Source organism: Equus quagga, chromosome 2, assembly GCF_021613505.1.
Source record: "Equus quagga isolate Etosha38 chromosome 2, UCLA_HA_Equagga_1.0, whole genome shotgun sequence".
Taxonomy (NCBI): Eukaryota; Metazoa; Chordata; class Mammalia; order Perissodactyla; family Equidae; genus Equus; species Equus quagga.
The window spans coordinates 94,876,893-94,899,365 of NC_060268.1; the positions used below are offsets into that span (position 1 = coordinate 94,876,893).

Here is a 22,473-nt window from a genome sequence, read left to right on the forward strand (position 1 = left end):
CATGTAGCTGCAGCCTGGGAAACCCAGCCAGGCAGAGGCCCACCTCGCCAGGGCTTGCATCACCTCTGCTGCATCCAAAGGCATACATGCGACTTTTTCTTTTATTCATTCAGGAGTTCGTTCGTTTCTTCATCCGATAAACAGTATGAATTTACTACGTACCCTCGCTATGCTGTGCCCTAAGGACAGAGATGATCTTCGTGCCTGGGCATGTAACGTGTTTCAAGTCAGATGCCACTTCCGTGTTAGTTCTTTCAGCAGTCATTCATCAAGTGCTACTCTGTTGTAGATGTTATGATACGAAAGGAAAAAGATACATTCTGCTGTCTCTAAGAGCTCATAGTCCAGTGGGGGAGAAATATACATAAACAAGATCAGGCAAGTGCCAGGAGTGCCATCATAGGGACGCAGAAGGCAGTGGGCAGGGCCGCTGGGAGAGGTGAGGAAAAGTTTCACGAAAGAGGAATCTTTGAGCGGAGTTCTGGAAGATGAGTGGTGGTTCAGCAGCCCACGTGGGAGAGGATACAGGAGAATCTGGGAGAAGAGAGCAGCATGGACAAAGGGAGGCAGTGTCAAACGAGTGGCAAGCAATTCCAGAGGATGAGCACATGGGTTCGAGATGGGTTGTGACAAAAGAGGACACTTGAGAAGTCAGCTGCAGAGCATCATGAACTCCTTGCTCAGGAGTTTGCATTTTATCCAAGAAGGAAATGACATGATCAGATTTCATTTGGGTTTACTTACTCTGACAACTCTATAGATGTAGTGAATAAATATGAGAGTGCAGACAGGGAGTCCAGGTAAGGGGATATGGCGCTATCTAGGTGAGAGAGCGTGAGGATAGAAGCCGTGAAGATGAATGATTCCTATGTCTAATCTAAGGACCTGATGCCTGACTAGAGTTGAGAGCTGAAGGGCAGGGACAGTGGTGTGCTTGTAAAGTTTTTTTTTTTTAAGATGTGCTTCATTTTTCTTTTTCTTTCTTTCTTTCTTTTTTTTTTTGCTGAAGAAGATTGACCCTGAGCTAACAGCTGTTGCCAATCTTTATCTTGTATGTGGGTAAAGGGGGTGGTGAGGAGACAGAGTAGCTGTCATTTGTTACCTTTGTTGATTTCTGTGATGTAAATACTCCCATCGTGGTCAATTTATGGCTACCCATGTGACATCATTGAATGCAGAGTTGGGAATAGATACTAACACTCTCACTGACCTGCGAGTCAGTGAGAGTAGGGCAAGCAGACCACTGGATGGGGAGGAATTGAGAGGATCACTCTGGTTTCTGGCTTGAGGAAACTGGTGGGACGTGATGCCATTAACTTAGACATATAGGAAGAGGAGGATAATTTGGATGGGGTGGGGAGGGTCAGAGATAATGTGTTTAGATTATAATATTTTAAACTTGAGGTACCAGGAAGAGATTTCTAGTAAGCGGTGGCCCATTAGGTCTGGAGCTCCAGAGAGAGGTCTGGGCTAGACAGATAACCTTGGGCGACATCAATCTTGAGTTGTTAGTTAAAACTACAAGATCATCCAAGGACAAGTTTAGAACAAGAAGGAGAGAAAGAGAGAAAGTGGCCAAGCACTGACACCTGAGGGGTAGCAATGGCTCATAGGGTACTGGCCAAGAACTTAGTCAAAAAGGACAGGAGAAGGGTTAGAAAAACTTAGGAGGAGAGACCTGTTCATGAAGTGAGCGACGAAGGGTGCCAAATGTCCTCCATGGGGCAAGTAAGAATACTGCAGGGAGGTCATTGAATTTGTCACTAAAGGGCCATTGGTGACCTTTTCCAGAGAGTTTTTAGTGGGGTGCTACGAGCGGAAGCCGGGCTGCATTTGGTTGAAAAGTGCATTAGAAGCAAGTAACTGGAAGCCCTTCTTTCAGGCTGGTTGTCAGTCTTCCTTGGCATCTCAGGGGCCTTCAGAGCTCATTTAGCAAGTCCCACAGCATCCCTGACAGCCTCCTCTCAGCTCCCTGTGTTCCTATCCTTGGAGAAGCCAGAAGAGAATCCAGACAAACTGCCCGGGTTCTTGACCGAGCTCCAGATGAGCCTGTCAGATCTTCAGCGCGAGTGGAAGGAATGGAACCGGCGCCGGCTGAGCAGCCACATCCAGGGCAGCATTCTGAGGGGACTGGGGGAATAGGAAGGCTTAGAGGCTGTGTCCCGGGCCAAAGCCCGTTTGGGAGTGGCAAGAGTCAAATGCTGGAGAGACCAAGTGTAAATATCCAGCCCAGATGGCTTGGGGCAGAAACCTGGCGTGGTGTCAAGACTTAGAGTCATGGCAGGGGTAATGACTGGAGTTAACGCAGGACACGAGCAAGCAAGGAGCCAAGACAAGTGCTGCAAACAGCCTCGGGCACCGAGAGCTGGCCTTTATTGGGTATGGCAAACTGGCACAGAGGCCCAGAAGGAGAACATCCAGAAGAAATATCTTTTTATTTTCTAGAAAAGCCAAACATGGGGCATTTCTTACATGCAGCACAGTGGGAGAGGTGGAGGGATGGGGCGGCCCCGTGCACAGCCCCACAGCCCCTCAAGGAGGAAGGCATAAGCACCTGGTCACTCTCTGCAGAGTGGATGACCCCTGTGCCTAATCGATTTGGCCCATGTTGGGGCCAAATTTGGCGTCATATCCAGATGCAGGAGGAGGCAGTCACCCCAAACCAGACCAGTTTCTTGCCCAAGAACTGTGTCCAGTGATGCCATGCTCCAGGCACTGCCCTGAAGGAACGCACAGGAGTCCCAAGAGAGGAGCTGGCTCGAGCTGTGGCACCCAGCAGCCTGGCAGAGCCTGAATCCCAGATCACTCCCGAGGCGCACCTGCTAACTGAGCTGCACTGACCCAGCGTGAGCAGTTGCTAAGGCGGGGTTGCGAATGGAGCCAGCCGGGGCCACAGGGCCCACCTGCAACAAACGGGCCTGCGGTCAGAGGGCAGCTGGGCTTCTCGTGGGCTCACTCAGCCACTTGGGCAGCTCCTTCACCAAGCTTGAACCTTGCCTCCCTCCTGCATAATTCCCAGCCTGCCCTGGAAGGAGTCAGGGTCCCATCTACTGGAAGCCCCAGGCTCAGCTGAGGGACAGCTAGCTACCAGTGGACCTGGAGATTATTAGGACCCATCTCCAGGGTTGCTTGCAGGGCATCATGCTGTGTGGGCTTATACCAGCCTCAGATCATTCCTAGCCTGAGCCATCCAGCTAGATGAGTGTGCCTCACTCTCCACGTGGGCCTGTGCACCATCCCGGTAAGAGCAGAAACATCCAAGCTACGACCTCCTCCTTAGCAGCCAGGCCTACCCTGCAGTGGTCTGGCTCCACGCATTCCTCAGTTGGGCAAATTCAAAAATCTAACTTTGACCCAATTTGTATTCTGATTTGGAAGATGAGTTTCAAAGCCATCCATGTGCACATCCATCTTTCCCATTATCCACCACCCAGGGACCAATGACCAGACAGGGTGTCAAACTGGATCCTTTTAAATAGTAATAGTAAGAGATATATATATAGATAAATATACTTATCTGTAGATGTCATGTATATGTATTCTTATGTATACAGATACGTATGTCTGCCTTGTGACAACAATAAGCCACTTATAAGTATTCATAAAATGCAACCAGATAAGTAAAAGTGGAAGCAGGTGAGGAATAAAAAAGGAAAACAAACAAGGCTAATGCATGATTCTGTCTTGAATTTTGCACTCCTGCCACGTCTGGGCACTAATTTGGCTCTCCACTTGCCAACATAACAGGTATCTCGAAAAAGTCAACCTGGTGGATTACACAGTTCAGTGATCATTAGCTAGGAAATGAACTAATCACTCAGAGTAAAGTGTAATGATTCCTGATGCCAAGACCAGAAAGAAATCCCCCTACGATCTTCTTAGAGAGGACACTGCATGTTGTAAAGATTCTGGCAGGGTTTGCACGGAAAACACAGATCCTGCTGCTTCCTTCCCCTTCCCCCTTGACCAGCAGCATCCCGTCAAATCGTCTTTGAGTAAAGAGACGCTGAGTTGGGGACCCCTTTCTCTGCTGCTTTGGTTTCATCCAGTGGTACGCACTGGGGCGGTGGTTCCCGCATTTCAGTCGCCTGGGAGCTTGTAAAAATTCTGATGCCCGGGCTGCACCCCATAAATCAGAATTTCTGAGGATGTCACCCAGGGCATTGAGATTAAAAACTCATAATGATAACAGGTGTTTCTGATGCATAGCAGAGTTTGAGAAGCACTGCTTTAGAGTTGATTTTGAGCCCCTACACACCTGTATGTCCATACTGGTTGTTACAATATGGAAATACTTCCCAAGTGGTTAGTAAATTGCCTCTGCCTGAACCCCAAGACTGTCTCCCAGCTGCTTGGGCCCCTCTACCAGGAGCCGTCCGACCTCCCCATAATCTAACAACTACGGGGGGACGTTTGGAGCAGCCGTGTTACAGCAGGGCCCTGCTCCAGGGCCACAGCCAGTGTGTGTTCTGGTTGATCATGCCCACGTCTGGTTGGCCATGTGCACAGTAAGTGTTTTGAATACCATCTCTGCCCATTCGATCGATCTAGGGTGTAGACCTAAGTACATCTTCAAAGAGGAACCAGACTCCCACCCACGTCACGCCCCACCTCATTTCAGAATCACCCCAGAACATGGAGAGGCCTTCTCACAGGTGAACCAGGGAGAGAACTGCTTCTCTCTGGGACGGGAACTGAGGAGCACCGTCTTCAGCCCTAGCCCGTTAACGGGAGCTGATGCCCAGGAATAAGTTAGAGCCAGCCCCGTCTCTGATTGCCCTGGTCCTGGCTGGCTGCACCTGTCAGCTGACAGCCATCCTACATGGGAGCTTCTTATGTGCCTGCTCCTGTGCTGTGCACCTGATATCAGTGATCCAGCCTGACTTTCATATTCCTCTGAGGCAGGTACCGGCATTACCCACATTTTATAGGTGAGAAAGCTGAGGCCCAGAGAGGTGAAACAGCTTGTCCAAGAGGCGGAGCTAAGATTCAGACGCAGATCCGTCTGGCTTCAAAGTGCCTGTCCTACCTTTTCTTCTTCCATCACTCACTTCTTCAGGGCCCCAGGCTAGTTTAGCCGACCTGCTTGGGCTGTTGGCTTCAGCTGGCCAACCGCACCCTCTGATTCAGATCCTTCAAACGCACTCACTCACGTCCTCACTCTCGCTTCCTCCCTCGGGTTTGGGGTACCCATGGCCAAGTCATACTAGCTTCCAAGAGCCTCCCTGCCAGACGGTGGAGGCCCAACATGGAAACATTAATCCTTTAACCTCCTGCCTCCCCAAACCAGGGCTTTGTAAAGTAATTTGCGTGTTTTCATGCAAGTCAGTCAAACCTGCATTGTTTGCTGCTTTTAAACTACTAGATAGTTGTGAAATGTACCCCCATCTATGGATGTGCACCATTATTCGTATTTTAATTCTCAAATGTTTTGAGGGAGGAAAAAACATAAATTTGTTGACTTGTATCGGCCTTGGAATATTACTGTCAAAAATTTTTTATCATTGAGGTATTTGCCCGCGTTTCTTTTCTTTCTCCTTTTCCTGCAGAAATGAGACCAGAGACGAAGCTGAAGCTTGGTGAGCAGGGTCCTCGAATCCTCGGGGTCCAGAGGGTCTACATTCAGACGCGGGAAGAGAAGCGCATTAACCTGACCGTCGGCAGCCGAGCCTATTTGCTGCCCAACACCTCCGTGATTATTAAGTGCCCAGTGCGACGATTCCAGAAATCTCTGATCCAGTGGGAGAAGGATGGCCGTTGTCTGCAGAACTCCAAGGGCCTCGGCATCACCAAGGCAGGCTCGCTAAAAATCCACAGTCTCGCGGCCCCGGACATCGGCATGTACCGGTGCATCGCGGGCTCTGCACAAGAGACAGTTGTCCTCAAGCTCATCGGCACCGACAACCGGCTCATTGCACCCCCAGCCCTCAGGGAGCGCCTGGGGGAACGTCCTGGGATGGACCACAATGAGGCCAATAGTTGGGGAGCTGCATGGCATAAAATGAGGCAAATGTGGAGTACCAAAAATGAGCTTTATCTGGACGACGGGCAAGTGAATAAGCAGCCTTTCTTGAGAGCTCTGCTGGGCCCCTGCAGCAGCTCTGCAGGAAACACCAACTCCTGGGAGCTTAAGAATAAGCAGTTCGAAGCCGCTGTCAAGCAAGGAGCGTACAGTGTGGACGTGGCCCAGTTTGATGAACTGATCAGAAACATGAGTCAGCTCATGGAAACCGGGGAGGTTAGTGACGACCTGGCGTCCCAGGTGATCTACCAGCTGGTGGCCGAGTTAGCCAAGACGCAGCTGGCACACACGCAGTGGAGGGGCATCCGGGAAGAGGAGCTCCCTGCAGCTCAGCTAAGGGGGGAAACAGGAAGTGTGCCCCAAAGCTCAAATGCGAGAAACTCAGGCAAGCTGACTTTCAAGCCAAAGGGCCCCGTTCTCGTGAGGCAAAGCCAACCCACCTCGATTTCCTTTAATAAAACAGTAAATTCAAGGATTGGAAACACAGTGTACATTACGAAAAGGACCGAGGTCGTGAATATACTGTGTGAGCTTCTTACCCCCAGTGAGGCCACATATACCTGGACCAAGGATGGAGCGTTGTTACAACCCTCGGAAAAGTAAGTAAAATAAGACTACAGTGTTCACTTTGTGATACTTTCTTAATGGTTATTCCAGTTTTCTTGAAAAAATTTTCGAATTCCTTCTCCTAAGAATGTGTTTCCAACAAGATTCTTTAGGGAAGAAACTTGAAAATGTCAGGATGTGTTTTTCACATATGCATTGGAATTTGAAAAATTAAACCATCCCATCCATTCACTGCCGTGTAGGTGTGACACAACACTGGATACAGTAAGACTGAGTTTAAGCATGTATAGACTCTCTCTTTGCAGAGCACTTGACATTGAAAAATAAAATCAATATAAGGCCGTTAAGGAAGTAGGCACACTTGCCGTAACCCTACATTATGTAGGACCTGCCCATCAGAATTTACGGTGCCTTCCACATCTAGGAGATGTGCTCTCTCATCTGAGCTCACATCAGCCCTGGGAGTCTGGCAGGTCAGGGGCTAATAATTTTCTAGTGAGGTCATTGAGAAATAGAATCCCATGACTAATTCATGGCCGGTCAGAACCAGGGACCCTACCTCTTGAACACTGCCAGTGATGTTTGACTATCACAGATATAATAGCGTTGGTAGAAAGATTGGGGAGCTGAAGTAATTTTCTGTTATCATGCAATTTTTTACGTCATTAAATCCAAAAGTAAGATAATAAGGATCAAAGTTTTTTGAGATGTTCAAAACACAATATTGTCATATATTATTTTATTGTGATCTCTATGTCAGTGCAAAAACATCACATTTCATTCATTTTACAGAAACAACAGGGAATGACGGAAATATTAATTCACTTTTGCATTCTCCGCTGTCTCCAGATCTTGCTGTCTCTACACATAGGACTGTAGACATTTTGCTTTTTCAAAATTTGCATTTAAGAACTCGAGCTGCACCTTGGCTGCCTCTAGGCATTGTTAAGAGACACAAACAAAACAGCAGATGTTAAATGGTTTTGCAGACCATAAGGTAGTGTAAAAATGCAAGTTTTATTTTTATCAGGTCTTTTGTGCCTTGAGCCTAATATGTGATGTGTCAGAAGAAATCTAGGTAAGAGTCAATTTTTTATAATAGATTGTTAGGCTATGTCTTAGAATGAAAAGGTAGAACAAATATAACTTTATGTTTTTGCCCTGGAACTCTGAACACAGGAGGGTAATGAAGTTTTAGAAGTGGAATAAACCTTGCAGATCAACTAGCTTCGCAGTTCTCAAATCTTTTGGTCTTGAGACCCATTTAAACGTAACAAATGATCGAGGAGCCCAAAGAGCTTTTGTTAATGTGAGTTACATCTGTTGATGCTCACCATAGTAGAAGTTAAAACCAAGAAACATTAAAATATCTGTTCATTAATCCATTTAGAAATAACAGTAATAAGTTCATTACATGTTCACATAAATAAAAATTTTTGAAAAGCAATATTTTAAAATAAATTACTGATAACAATGGCATCGTTTTACATCTTTGCAAATCTCTTTAATGTCTAGCTTAATAAAATATAGCTAGAGTCTCATAAATGCTTCTACATTCAATCTGTCATGATATGTTGTTTCAGTTGAAGTTTATAGAGAAAATCTGGCCTCATGAATATGTTAGTTTGAAAAAGAAGAACTATTTTAATAGCCTTTTCAGATAATTGTGGCTATTGCTCTTTAATATTAAACTAAACTGGACAAGAAGTAGTTTCTTAAAGCTTAGTTGGAATGTGGAGTCTAAAACCGTATTAATGAAATTTTGATATTCTGTTACAATGAAATCTCTTGGTTTATCTCACACTTTGAGTGGACCTTTGACCTACACAAGATTATATAACATCATATCTTGGTGACTTGGAAAATATTGGTTCATTGAATTATACAGATCTTCCAAATATTGACACAGTTCATTATATAATATAAAAAACACGCACATTCTTTACTATCCCTACCCCTCCCATCAGAAAGGTCTTTGAGCTTTAGGAACTTGTCAAGCTCACAAGGGAGAACGCTAATTTTTCCAAAACTCTAATTTTCACTCGAAAGCTCAAATTTCATCATTGGCAACAAATACTGTCCGTTGTTTTCCTTGAATTGACCAGCTCATCTTTGTTCATTTAAAGAAATATCTGTGAAATACCCAAGTCCAATAATCGTAGTTTATCTGTCAGTCATTCTTTCAAGTAAAGATGAAACAAGCAGCTAGTTGAGCCGGCAATTCAAACAACCGTGCCAAAGTACCGCGGCACACGGCAGAGGGCCGTGCGTGAGCTTCCTGTTTGTCATACAGAATATTAAAAGCGTATGTTCTCAGGAGTCGAGATTTAGTGAAATTAGTTAGTTTTACTGCTTCATTAAGGGAAACCGGCATTTTTTGCTTTGCCTGTGAACGTGTGGTGGTCAAGAACAGTGACTGCTGGTCCACTTTGCTGCCGCTGCCCCGGTTCCTGCTGAGATGCCAGCCATTCTCCCACGGCTGCTCTTACTGTCAGCGCCAACGTGAACACAGGGACAAGGGCAAAGAATGCCTTAGTTTTGACTTCATGGCCCCTGGGGGGTCCATGAGCCACGCTTTGAGGCCCACTCAAGGATCTCACTTTATAAATTGTAAGGAAACAGAGGCTGAGAAATGTGAAGTGATTGCTTGACCTCTGGCCATGTAAGTGCTACGGGCATGTGGGAGAGCTCGGTCAGTTTAAGCACACGTTTGTGGAAGGGAGCTGGTTTTCAATACTTTGACTTGGTCAAATGGAATTAGCCTGAGTTTCTGAGGCTGAGACTCCTGGAGGTCATATAAAGAAGAGGTCTTGACATGGTGCATCCTACCCAAACGTGTTTCTGCATGCTTTGAGGCTCAACCACTTGATGTTGAAGCAATTCCACATGGCTATTAAAAGTTTTTGTTTTTAGAGGCCAGCCCGGTGGCATAGTGGTTAAGTTTGCGCCCCCTGCTTGCGTGGCCAGGGGTCCATGGGTTCTGGATCCCAGGTGTGGACCTAGCACTGCTCGTCAAGCCATGCTATGGCAGTGTCCCGCATACAAAATAGAGGGAGATTGGCACAGATGTTAGCTCAGGGACAATCTTTCTCAAACAAAAAGAGGAAGATTCCAGCAACAATCCTCCTCAGCAAAAACAAAAAAAAATAGTTTTTGTTTTTAATTTTTTAAGAGAATAAAAGAGTAAGATTCATTGTTATTTCCATTTTTTTCCCTCAAACCTACATAATTAGTTTGTTCAGTTTATGTTTAATTTCCCTTATGTAAGAGAGGTTCTCACCTTTAGATACATGTTTCTGAATCTTGCAACATGTTCAGTAGAGATAATTCAGAAATGGAGTTGTGTTTCTGAGAGCTTCTGTCCAATGAGAGGAAGCTGTGTAGGCGTGCAGAGCGTCTGGATGCCCCCTGAGTAAGAAATCTCAGCCAGGGAGGGAAAGCCGTGGGTGGATTCACTGGAGAGGATGCCTCTGGAAAGAACAGCTTTCTTGTTACTTCAAGTTAAGAGTAAGATTGCGCAGCAGAGGCCAAGGTCACAGCCCTCAGAACGCTCCCTGCTGGTTCTCCAGCTGAGGGACTGGATTCCTGGGTGGCTCCACCGGCCATAAGTTTCACATGTGCTCAACCATTTCCAGCCTCAGTGATTTCTCACTGTGCTGATAAATAGGACAAAACAAGGAATCGTTTGAGGATGCCTAAGTCATGCAGACATATATGTGAGATAGCTTAAGGAAATATTTTAGTCTATTTATTTTGCAAGTGTAGTTATAGTTATACTTTTGTTCTGAATTGACCATTCCTTCATGAAAAGTCCAGCCCTACTGACAGCTGGCTCTGCCATACTCCTGTTTTTGTTCTGGGCTATTCCGCTGTTTTGATTTCCCCCCTCTTTTGCATAGTTCATGTGTGTGTTTTGCATGGGGCTTCCATCCTCCCAGTGTTATTTACTCTGTGCCATTATTCTCTTCTGTTCTGATCATTCACGCGTTTAGTCATCAAAGGTTTTTGACAACTTTGCTCTAGAAAAGTGGCTGTGCTAAGTAAGCAGAGAATGCACAGCTGCGGATAAGATTTGGTCCCTGCTCTTGAAAAGATCACAATCTAGCAGGAAGAAATAGATATTTCATCAAATAAACATATGACCCAGAGCAGAAGGAGCCCAGAGCTGGCAGAAGATAACTCTACAAGTGTTGGGGAAAGTTTCACAGGGGAATTACTTTTGATCCAGAACTCAGTAACTTGGAGTTTGCCAGAAGAGGGGGAAGGACATTGCAAATAAAGTGAACAACATATGCTAAAGCTAAGGGTGATGAAAGATCATGGAATGTTCTGGAAACTGTTAGAAGTTCATTATGGCTGCAGCATAGGGGGAGCAACGTGAAGTGACAGGAAATGAAGAAGTGGCCCAGCTCAATTCATGAAGAAGCATACATATAGTATTTATCGATCAGAGCGGTCCACTTTACAGATGCTAAGATCTATAAAGTGGGAGGGGGCCAGCGAAAAACATAATATAGGGACCACTGATCCAGACAGTCTAGAAGCAGTGTCAAATCATTAAGAAAAAATTAAAATAAAAGCAGAACAAGCAGTGTTTCTCATTTCCGTGACTAATCTCATCTGTTCAGGATACATCTGACCAGCTCTGGTTCTTGAACTGGTATTTACATGCAGCTGTTTATGAATATCGATAATTGGGAAACTGTCAGGAACTCATACAGGTTTAGCCCAGATTCTTAACAGCATAGCCAGAATCCCATATGCACAATGCAGCCTCAGCGCTGTTACCTCCACCGACTTCTGCATCCAGCGACGGTGAGGCAACGGCCATCGCCGGGCAGCGTTCACAAAAGGCCCAGTTACTGCCAGTGTGAAAAGCCCAAGTGAAAAATCACACCTGCAGTTTGTCAGGAAGGATTTGGGCAGAAAATGAGGGTTTAAAATCCAGCAAACTAAAGTTTGCTAGTTCGTCTTTTTTTTTTAATGTGGTAGATTAAGCAGTGAGTCCATCCACAAAGGGCTACTCTCTTGCAAAGTGTGCTAGCAAGACTAGATGTCCAAGCACAGTCCATTTCTCCGAGTTTAAGCCGAGAAGAAAGATCTCCACTCTCCAGTCTGTGCAGTTTTCTGCTCAGAGGCAGGGTGCTTGAGAAGATCATCTTCTGGGATCCTCGTGAGCCCTGAGTCTATAATTTTGCGGTCTTCTTTCTCTGTGATGGACTGACTGTGGTCCTAGAGCAGATAAATGTGCTACATGAATGCGTCCTCTTTCTAACTGTTCTACAGAATAATTTTGGATGGAATGGGGAAAATACGGATACAGAAGCCTACGAAGGAAGAGGAAGGGGTATACGGATGCTCCGTGGCTAATCCTCTCGGCTCTGATGTGGAAAGCTCTTCCGTGCTGTATGCAGGTAATGCCCGTCGTTGAAACCGGCAATGCCTGGTTTTCGGTTTTGTTTTTGTTTTTAACATTAAACTCTAGAGCAGCAGTTCTCAAACTTTAGTGTGCAGCACAATCACCTGGGGAGTTTGTTAAAACACAGATTTCTAGACCCCGTTCCCAGAGATTGTGACTCAACAGGTTTTGCACGGGGTCCAAGAATTTGCATTTTTAACGTCTGCCCAAGTTGTCATGTTGACCTGAGGACCACCCTTGGAAAACGGCTGCTCTAGGTTGAGCTCGATTCCTGAGAATCGAGAATTAATGAGGCAGGGTTTAATTGGCAGTGTTGATAAGGTAGACTTTTCATTTTTAAAGTGCCACCAGCCAACAGAAGAGAATAATTATCCCTTAAAGGGGTAAATACACCTCCCGATGGCATACCTACCAATCCTTAGATTGGCTTAATTCTAAGTCCCCCGCCCCCGGCTGTGTTCCCAGTGTAGGACCTTCAGGCCTTGACTTTCTGTCCCTTGATCTTCCTGGGTTGCTCCCACTTGTGAGCATCAGCTCCTTTGCAGAAAACATCAATTCCGATGCATTCCTGGGAGGAATAGAATTCCCCCCGGCAGCTCCCAGGTTTCCCTTAAGTCCCTCCCAGACCAATGCATATTCCTGGGAGAGTTGGAGCCGGAGGACCTGCTGTGGCAGCTACAGTCCTCTCCCAGCCCAGGAGTTCCTATCTTCTCCAGTCTCGGGACAGCTTTCCAGGCCCCAGGCATCCCAGGAGAGAGCGGAGCACTGGGTCACCCAAGCATCATTGTTCCTAAATTCTCTTCCCTAGAATTCATGGTTACCAAACAGCTAGCTAAAATGTCGTTATTCTTTCATGTACTATGTTTAGCTGATAAAACAGGTTAGAAAAATGTGACTTCTCCCTCCAGGAGCTCACATGCTAACTATGGAGTAGGGAAACTGAGCGTGGAGGGAGTTGCACAGTAGAGGAATGCACTGTGGGCATCCTGTTTGGGATGTTGCCTTCCCCGACCCCCACATGCTACTGAGAGACCCCTGGGCTACCAGCTCCTTTCTCTATCTCAATACCCGTCACCTGTATGGTCATGTTGTCTCCCACCAGTTTATGAGCTACTTGGGGCCAGGAGGGGCTGTTTTCCAGCTCTGTCTTCCCATTGGTCAGCTCAGGCACAGAGTGTATTTCCTGAGTGAGTTATTGAAGGAATCTGTTAAAAGTACATGGTTCTCAAAACCTGGGAAAATAAAACTCCTTGAATGGGTTCCTGATTCTTTGTGACCTTGTTTTTATGAATATTTTTTTCCATGCAAGTTGTATGCAGGTTTGTTTCAAGTTTTCTGTCCAAAAAGGGAGTCAGGGGGTCCCAAGCCCTGGTGTGTTTTCGTCCTGCTTTAACTCATCCAAGACTGCCCTGCAAAGACGTTGTTCCTGCCCTGGCATGCCTTCTTTGCTTCTTGTGAACTTCTGACTTGCTTCTTTTTCAAAGTATCAAAGAGGACTTTATCCTCAGTTTTGGTTATAAAACCAACACGTCCTCCTAGTCTGTACGTGGTTGTTACGATGCATCCTTGTAGCTCTCTCTTTGATTGCATCCATCTGTCGGCCCATCCATCCTCTGAGCACCTCCAGACTGTGTGTGTACGAGTCCCCAGGGAGCCCCATGAGGGGTACAGAGAGAGCCAGGGCTCTGCCTGCTCTCGGAGAGCTTGACAAGGTTTCTCAGATGCCCGGTGGTTTACCAAAAGCAAAGGCCTGAACCTAACGGACTTTCCTGCTTCCCTTGAATTAAGAGGCGCCCGTCATCTTGGCTGTTGAAAGAAACATCACCAGACCCGAGAGCAGCCATCTGTCCGCTGTGGTCGGAGGCATCGTGGAGGCAGCCCTGGAGGCAAACGTGACAATCCGGTGTCCTGTAAAAGGTAAGTCTCGTCATTTCCAGTGGGAGGGCACAAAGCCAGCCCCGTGTCGCCAGGAGATGCCAGCTGGCATCTTGGCATCGTAGACCTCAGCCTGGCAGGCTTAAGAATCTGATTTTCCAGCACGCTGACGGTGGCTCTGTCTCTTGAGGGTGAGCTCACACCAGCTCATGAGACCAATGTGTAAAACAGAATGCCAGCTTATTCCTTTCCAGCGAAGACTGAGGACTGTGCGGGACCTGCCCTGTGTGCGGGCGTGTTCATGTTGGCAAGAGCAGAGCACCTGGTCCCTGTGGGCAGATCTGTGCAAGAGGCTACTGCTGGTCAGGTGGCTGCTTGGTGAGGACGGAGTCAGAGAGAGGGGATTTGCTGAAGTTGTTAGATGTGCCTCCAGCTAGACAAAGCCTTCACTAGGCAGAGCCAGGTCGGGGAGTGCAATGGCTAGGTCCCCTGGCCCAGACTCTCTCTATCCTGGACTGGCCTTGGGTAAGCGTCACCGAACTGTGCCTCAGTGGCTCTTTCTGCTCTGCTTACAACAGCAGATAAAGCTACTTTCTGACGGAATCATTCTTTCTTTAATAGCAATAAGACTTTCAGTCTGACCTTGCCTTCATCTCGGGCCATTCTGCTTCCTGAAGCCACGGATTCTGAAGTCTTAACCTGGCCCCGTGACTTCCCAAACTGAGATCAACATTATAGGCTGCACACGTGGACGTTTTATGGGGGCCAGGGGGGGCTGTGTGAATAGCTTTGACCAGTTTCTCAGAGAGCCCTGGTAACTCCTCAGAATTAAGATCTGCTCTCTTGACGTGACTTTGCACCTTTGTGATTTACTGTGCATCGATTTAACTCTGGAGAAGTGTATTTCTCTGGTTTCCAAGTTCTGAATGGGTACCTGTAGTTGTAGCCACTGAAGACGGATCTGGCCCAGGCCCTGATCCGGAGAGCCCAGGGTAATGGGAGGAGGCCTTGCTGCTGTTCTGGGTACCACAGTGAAGGTATGTTTAAGGAAAGCATCCCAGGACACGCTCATCCAGCCTTCAGGCTCCCCTCCCCTGTGATGGCCAGTTACTTGCCGTGTTTCCAGACCTGCACCTTTGGCTCCACAAACAGTGGAAATTTGCTAACCCCCAAGGTATTATTTTTCACCCCTTGGAAGTCCCTGTGCTGTTCGGCCTGCACAGACTTTTGAAAAATCCTTCTAGCCTCCCAAATGGCTCCACCCACAAGTATGTGAGTTTTCTGGCAAAACTCACCTACCATTACAGAACGGGCCAGCATTCTCTGGCCTCCGCGAGGAGAAAAGCAGAACGGAACTTTGCAGTTGCCAAGCCGCAAATGTCTAGAGTTTCTACAGCCCTACACCTGCAGAGGATTCTGCAAAATAGATCTGACTTCTATTAAGAGAAACCTCAACTTTTAACATTATTTCTAAATTTCTTACTTCCACAAGAGTTTAAAATCAGGCTCTCAGAGGGATGAGCCCTTGAAAGGGTGCTAGTGTATTATTTGCTATCGTAAGTCAGGGAGTAGATTCAGTGGGAACTGTTTTTGTGAGGGAAGCCTCCAGCAAAGACTATTAAACTAGTCTGGGTTTTATTCTCTTGGCCAGGCCCGGTCAGCATGTGGGCCGTCTCCGACCTCTCCCTGACTCTGACTGCCCCTCCTGCCCTGTTCTGAGCACCGGTGGGGCCTTGATGAAGCTCAGTGTTGGGAGGGTTCCTCTCCCCCTCCCTCCAGCCATGTTCGGCCCTTACTGGGAATGGTCCCACTGGGTCCTTCTCTACCTGGCTGTTATCCTCTAGGCACCAGACCCCAGGAACTCATCCAGAGTTCTTTCCTTTTCAAAACAAACCTGCCTCATTTTGAGTTATGTGCCATTTTCAATAAACCTGCAAATGCTGTGTTTCCGTAAGGGCAGAAGCCATAGCTAACTTACCTTTTATGGAGATTCATCTTTTTAAAGACAGATGTTGAAGTCGATGAAGGGTCAGAAAACTTGGGTTTTGCAGACAGTTCAGTCCCTAGCTGGTCTATGACCATAGGTGAGTCGTGTGTCCTTCCTCCTGTCATCTGTAGAATAGGAAATATACTATGTCAATAGATGGAGGAACTTTGGTTATCATCTAATCCAGTCCCTCATTTTATAGATGAGGGCGTGAGAACGTTTACAAACCTGAATACTGCTTTATGAAATTACATTTCCATATTGCAAATTGAGATGATTTCTGTAAATCAGTGGAGTGTATAAATTTTCTTTTTATTTTCCAGTTGCCCTTAAAATATTTTCCACTAATTGTAATGAGCTCATCTCTTCATACCTTTTAGAGAGATTCATTGTTCTTTGTTATAGCCAAATATGTTGTATTTAACCCATGTGGGATAGATTTCAACAGTTATTTTCTCTAGTCACTCTTAGATGATATTTCTAATAACTATATTAAAAATAGAACCTGAAAATCGATATTTCTAAAGGTTAAAAGTTCTAAATTGCAAGAGTTATTTGTCTTGCTCTTTAAAAAAATGTTTTTCTTCTAAAAATGGGGGGAAAAAATTGAAACTGCACCCTCTCTGCCACCTTCTGGTAAGAAAGGAAAGCTCATCTGAGGAAAATGACCAGTAAATGTCAATAGCTACGTTTATTTTTTCTCATCTTAGTGCTTATTAAGAACATTATCTATGCCATGATTTTGTTATGTGTGTTTTCTGTGTTGCTCATTTTTCTCGTTCCTTAAGCTCATTAGAGGCACAGCTGATCTGAGCCTCTGCTCCAAAGTGTTCTTGTGTGTCAGGCTCCTCTTTGGTCTCTAAGAAGCTCCCTTGGCCGCAGATTGGAATAAGGTAGAACTAGGAAGATGGTGATTCCCAAATGGATGGCACTGGTGACACCATCAGTGGCCCAGCCCCGGGAGTTAAAAATCTCTTAAACAGAAAGTATGCTGGACAGCTGCTCCTTAGAGCAAAGTAAAATTGTCTGGAAGAGTTGGAGATGCCTCAAAATTAAAACTAAAGAACAAAAACGTCTTGTAACGCTGGTTATAGAACAGAGGTCTACACCTTCTTCAGGAGGAACAGGTCCACAATTGTGGACCGCACCTGGCTTCCCACCAGGCAGCTGGTTCGTGTGGCACATACAAAGGATGCATTAACAATGAACATAGAGGCCAATAAATAAATAAAATTTTAAGATATTAGCAAACTGAATCCAGAAATGTATAAGACTAAGGAGAGTTTTTCTCAGGAATGCAAAGGTCTTTTTTAACGTTTAAAAGTGTCTGCTTTAAACAGACTGTCACAGGTTAGGTCCTCTGAAAGCAGATACTGAGATGGAGTGTGGTGTATGGGATATTTGTTAGTTGTTAATACCTGTGGAAGGGAGGGAGCAAGCAGGATGCGGCAGAGGGTGGAGGAGAGCTGTGTGTAAGCCTTGCCAAGCCCAGGCAAGCATGGAAGCATCCGTGGTTTATCAGGGTTGCCCAGCTGTGGCCCACGGTGCCCAGGCCTTCATAACCTGTCTCCATCAGTCACTGGATGTTGCCTCTCCAGAAGGGCCCTGCTCTCGGGTGAGCCAAGGCAAACTGTTGAGGATCTGACAACTGGAGGCTGCCAGCAGCTGGATACCAAGGCCTTCCTTGAAGGGGTGTCTCGGTGGAGCATCTCCATGTTGACCCCAGAGATTTAAGGAGATGACATTTGTGATCATCTTAGAGATGTAGAAAAAGGATTTGATAAATTTCAGTACAAAATGATGCTGAAACCTCTCAGCAAGCCAGTAATGGAAGAGATCATCCTTACCCTGTTTGTTTGGTTTTTTTTAAGGACCTATCAAAAACCTATAGCAAACATCATACTCACTTAAATGGCGAGCCTTTGAAACCTTCCCATTAAACTCAGGAAACACATAATATACCTTTATTACTGCGTCTGCTCAACAGTGCTTTAAAGGCACTAGCCAACACAATGAGATAAAAATATTTAAAAGGAAAATTAAGGATAATGACTAGAAAAAGTTCTTCTTATTTACAGACAACAAAATTGTCTACATGGAAAATCTGAGGAAATATACAAAATTTCAGATGTGTAAATTGTGTAATTCCAATTTTAAAAAGAAGAGAAAAGAAAAGCACTACAGGATTGCTAGAACCTAACAAACTGATCCTATAATTAATATGGATGAGCAAGTGACCAAGAATGGCCCAAACATTTCTGAAGAAGAACAAGGTTGTTGAGATTTGCTCTATCAGATGTGTAGACTTATTATAAAGCTAGAGTAGTTATAACAATGCGGTGTCGGCCGAGATATAGACAAACAAATGGAATATAGCACCCACAGCAGATTCAAACATATATGAAAATAGCGTTTAATAGCAGGAGGATTAAAAATCAATAAAGGACATACTACTAAGCAAGGTTGATAGGATAATTGGTTTTGATAAATAGATATTTTAAAAAATCTCTACCAAAATAAATTCTAACTGGTTTAAATGCCTAAGATATGAAAAGCATAAAACTTTTATAATAAAATTTAAACTGTATCTTTATAACTTCAGAATGAAGAAGATATAAAAAGTACAAGCTATAAAATAAAAGATCTAGTAGATAGTGATGATGGTTGCACAACTCTGAATGTACGAGAACTACTGAATTGTACTCTTTGGAAGCATGAATTTTATGATACGTGAATTATATTTCAATAAGCTATTATAAAAATATCCATAAATTTTACTATAATAAAATTTAAAAGTTCTGACCCCTGCAAGACACTATCAACAAATGTAAAAGTCAAGCCACATTTATGGGAGAAAATATTTGTTATACAGGATCCAGAATATGTAAATAACTTCTACAAATCAATACAAATAAACAACCCAATATAAAAATAGCCACAGATATGAACAGGCAGTTCTCAAAGTGAAACCTAAAAAGCATATGAAAATGTTCTCATTCTCACTAGTCATTAGAGAAATTAAAACAGAAGTTTCCGTTTAATGCTATTAGACTGGCAAAACTTTACGAGTTTGACACTATCAAGGGTTGGCAAGAACATGGAGAAATAGGATCTCATGCACTGCTGGACAGAGTGTACACTGGAAGAGCCTCTTTACAGAACAATTTAGTAAAATATGATCACGTCAAAGATGCTGAAAAACAGCAGTTCCACTGGTGGATATAGCCCCTGTTTCAAGGCAAAGAGAGTTACTAGAATGTGCACAGCAGCTGTGTTTATAACAGCAGAGAGGGGATGCGTAGGGAGAGAGAGATTGATTAAAAGGAGACAGGAGAAAGGACATCAATAGGAGAGAGGACACATGATAACATGTGTATTTGCTGGAACACTATATAGTAGTAAAATGAATACATTAGAGCTACAGGTATCTACATGGATAAATCTTTAAAACATAGTCTTTCAAAAAGGGTCCTAAGAAAACTCAATGAGGAAAGCATAATCTTTTCGATAAACTGTGCCGGGACTACTGGATATCCACTTGCGAAAGAATGAAGTTGAACCCCTACATCATACCATATACAAAAATTAACTCAAAATGAATTAAAGACCTACATTTAAGAGCTAAAGCTATGAAATTCTTAGAACAGGCATAAGTCTTTGTGACCTTGTATCAGACAATAATTCCTTAGCAATGACACCAAAAGTACAAAAAACAAAAGAAACAAAGAGATAAATTATGCTTCTTCAAACTTAAAAACTTTTGTGCTGCAAAGGGCACTGTCAAGAAAGTAATAAGACACCCCACGGAATGAGTGAAAATATCTACAAATCATATATTTGATAATGTAAAAAGAACTCTTCCAACTCAGCAATAAAAAAACTAGTGAGCCAATTTAAAATGGGCAAATTATCTCAATAGACATTTCTCAAAAAAAGATTTACAGATGACCAATAAAGATGCTCAGCATCGTTAGTCATCAGGGAGGTGTAAATCAAAACCACAGTGAGATGCCGTTTCACACGCTAGGAAGGCTGTAATCAAAAAGACAGATCATAAAAGTGTTGATGAGAATGAGGAGGATTTGGGACCCTCATGTGCTGCTGGTGGGAATTTAAAATCATGCAGCTGCTTTGGAAGACAGTTTGGCAATTCCCCCCAAAATTAGACATGTGACTCAGCATTTCCACTCCTAGGTATATACCCGAGACAAATGAAAACATATGTTCACACAAAAACTTGTACATGAATGCTCGTAGCAGCCTCATTCCTAATAGCCAAAAAGTGGAAACAACTTAAATATCCATCAACTAATGGATGAATAAACAAAATGTACTATATCCACACAATGGAATTTTATTTGGTCATAAAAAGGAATGAAGTACTGATACATGCTGAAACGTGGATGAATCTTGAAAAATTATGGTAAGTGAAAGAAGCCAGACACAAAAGATCACATATTGTATGATTGCATTTCCATAAAATGTCTAGAAGAGGCAAATTCATGGAGACAGATTAGAGGCTACCAGTGGCTGAGAGGAAAATGGAGGAGGATGGAGAATAATGACCGATGGGCACGGGAGGAGGATGGAGAATAATGACCGATGGGCACGGGTTTCTTTTTGGGGTGATGAAAATGTTCTGGAATTAGATACTAGTGATGGTTGTACAAATATATGAATATACTAAAAAGAAACCACTGAATTATACTCTTTGAAAGGGTGAATTTTGTGGTATATAAATTATATCTCATTAAAATCATAATACCTCAATATGATAATACTTGCAAAGTTTCAAAACCTAAAGCACAGTCATATATATTATTTATGAATGCATAAGTATGTGGCAAAAATACGCAAACATGAATGGGAAGGACGTACACCAGTGTCAGGATTGTTGGTTTCTCTCCCGGGAGAGAAAAGAAGGGAAGATTTGGGGACAGAACTCTAGCTGCAGCTGTAATGCTTTGTCGCTTAAACAAGAGCTAAAGCAAATACAGGCAAATATTAATGTCCACTAATTTGTGATAATAGACACGTGATTATCTGTTGTGTTGTCTTTGTGATTCTCCTCCTGGCTCTGCATCTATGTTGCTGCAGGATGTTGGGCCTATCGCATACTCACTTTGGCCCCCGTTTTTCTGTTACAGGAGAGGGGTTAGGATAGATGACTAGCAACACTCCTTCCAGTCCTAACATTCTATCCTGGACTCTTGGTCTTTTGCAGGAATCTGGAACAAAAGGAAGTAAAAGTAGAAAAATGCTTGAACCTGGCCAGTCAGGGCTTAGAACTGAGGGCCAACAGGCATCCTCACCCAGGCCTGGGAGGCCTGGTGAGGGAACCTAGAAAGAAAATCTCTTTCAAAATAGGTAGATACAGGGGTCCACCCCATGGCTGAGTGGTTAAGTTTGCGCGCTCCACTTCAGCGGCCCAGGGTTTACAGGTTTAGATCCTGGGCATGGACCCACACACCACTCATCAAGCCATGCTGTGGCGGCATCCCACATAAAATGGAGGAAGATTGGTACAGATGTTAGCTCAGCGACAATCTTTCTCAAGCAAAAAGAAGAAGATTGGCAACAGATGTTAGCTCAGGGCCAATCTTCCTCACCAAAAAAAAAAAAAAAAAAAAAAAGTTAGATACGGTGTCTTCTACCAAGGAGTTACTAGGAGCTGGAACACCAGCCCATGAAAAACCCATTTACCTATATTGTGACTCAAAAACTAAGTTGTAATGGAAAGAAAGGGATCAAATAATGAGAGAACCTGTAATTCAATGAGACAAGAATTTGATAATTTGAAAAAGTCTTTCATTTATTTAAAAGCTGACATTTAAGGCAAAACAAGGTAACTGGAGGAAAGTAAGTAGAGAATGTGATCTGAGGCGACCAGGACAGAAACCATTCAGGTCGTGATCGTGTGCTCGTGACCTCAGGATGCACCGCTCTTTCTAGATGTCTGGAGATCAGACAGCTCTGTGTTTACCAGCCTTGATCCCACCCCATCTTGCCTCCAAAATGGATAAAGAGAAAACAGGAAGATTTCCCCTGAGGTTACCAGGTAAGATCTGACTGAAATAACATCGTGAGTGTGAAATATAGAGGAACCTTACAAATCTGTGACTTCAGCCCTCACATTTTGAAAACAAGGCCCAGAGAGCGGAGATCTGACCAAAGGAAGGAACTTGGTGAGTGTCAGGGCCAAGATCAGAGCCCGGCACTGCTTCTGAAGCTGGTCCTCCTTCTGCTCTGAGTGCCTCCCCTTTTTTGTCTTTTCTTGTCTCATTATAAAAAGTAACACATCTCGTTATATAAAATATTTAGGAAGCGTAGCAAAGTATTATGAACCAAAGAAATTCCCATAGTCCCATCACGGACATAACCATCATGTCTATTTTGTTATATTTTTGTAACCGTTTCTCTAAAAAAAAGTCAAAGAATTTTCTCATGATACTGAAAAAACATAAATATCATTTAATTGACACACAAATTGTAGAAATGTAGTATAATTAAACCGTTCCCTTATTTTTGGAAACTTAGGCTTCTTGTACATCTTTACAGTGACATTAGCAGTATAAGGAACATTTTTGTGCATATAACTTTTTT

At 44.2% G+C, this 22,473-nt stretch overlaps 1 protein-coding gene across 1 annotated transcript in view; it reads left to right on the plus strand.

Annotated features, from left to right (window-relative positions):
* The window catches only part of ADAMTSL3 (ADAMTS like 3), a 312,372-nt gene that overhangs the window by 253,574 nt on the left and 36,325 nt on the right, over nucleotides 1-22,473 (plus strand). The window contains exons 21-23 of the mRNA XM_046655289.1: nucleotides 5,550-6,621; nucleotides 11,876-12,003; nucleotides 13,797-13,925. Of these exons, the coding sequence (XP_046511245.1) occupies nucleotides 5,550-6,621; nucleotides 11,876-12,003; nucleotides 13,797-13,925 (1,329 nt within the window). The remainder of the gene's footprint in view (nucleotides 1-5,549; nucleotides 6,622-11,875; nucleotides 12,004-13,796; nucleotides 13,926-22,473) is intronic.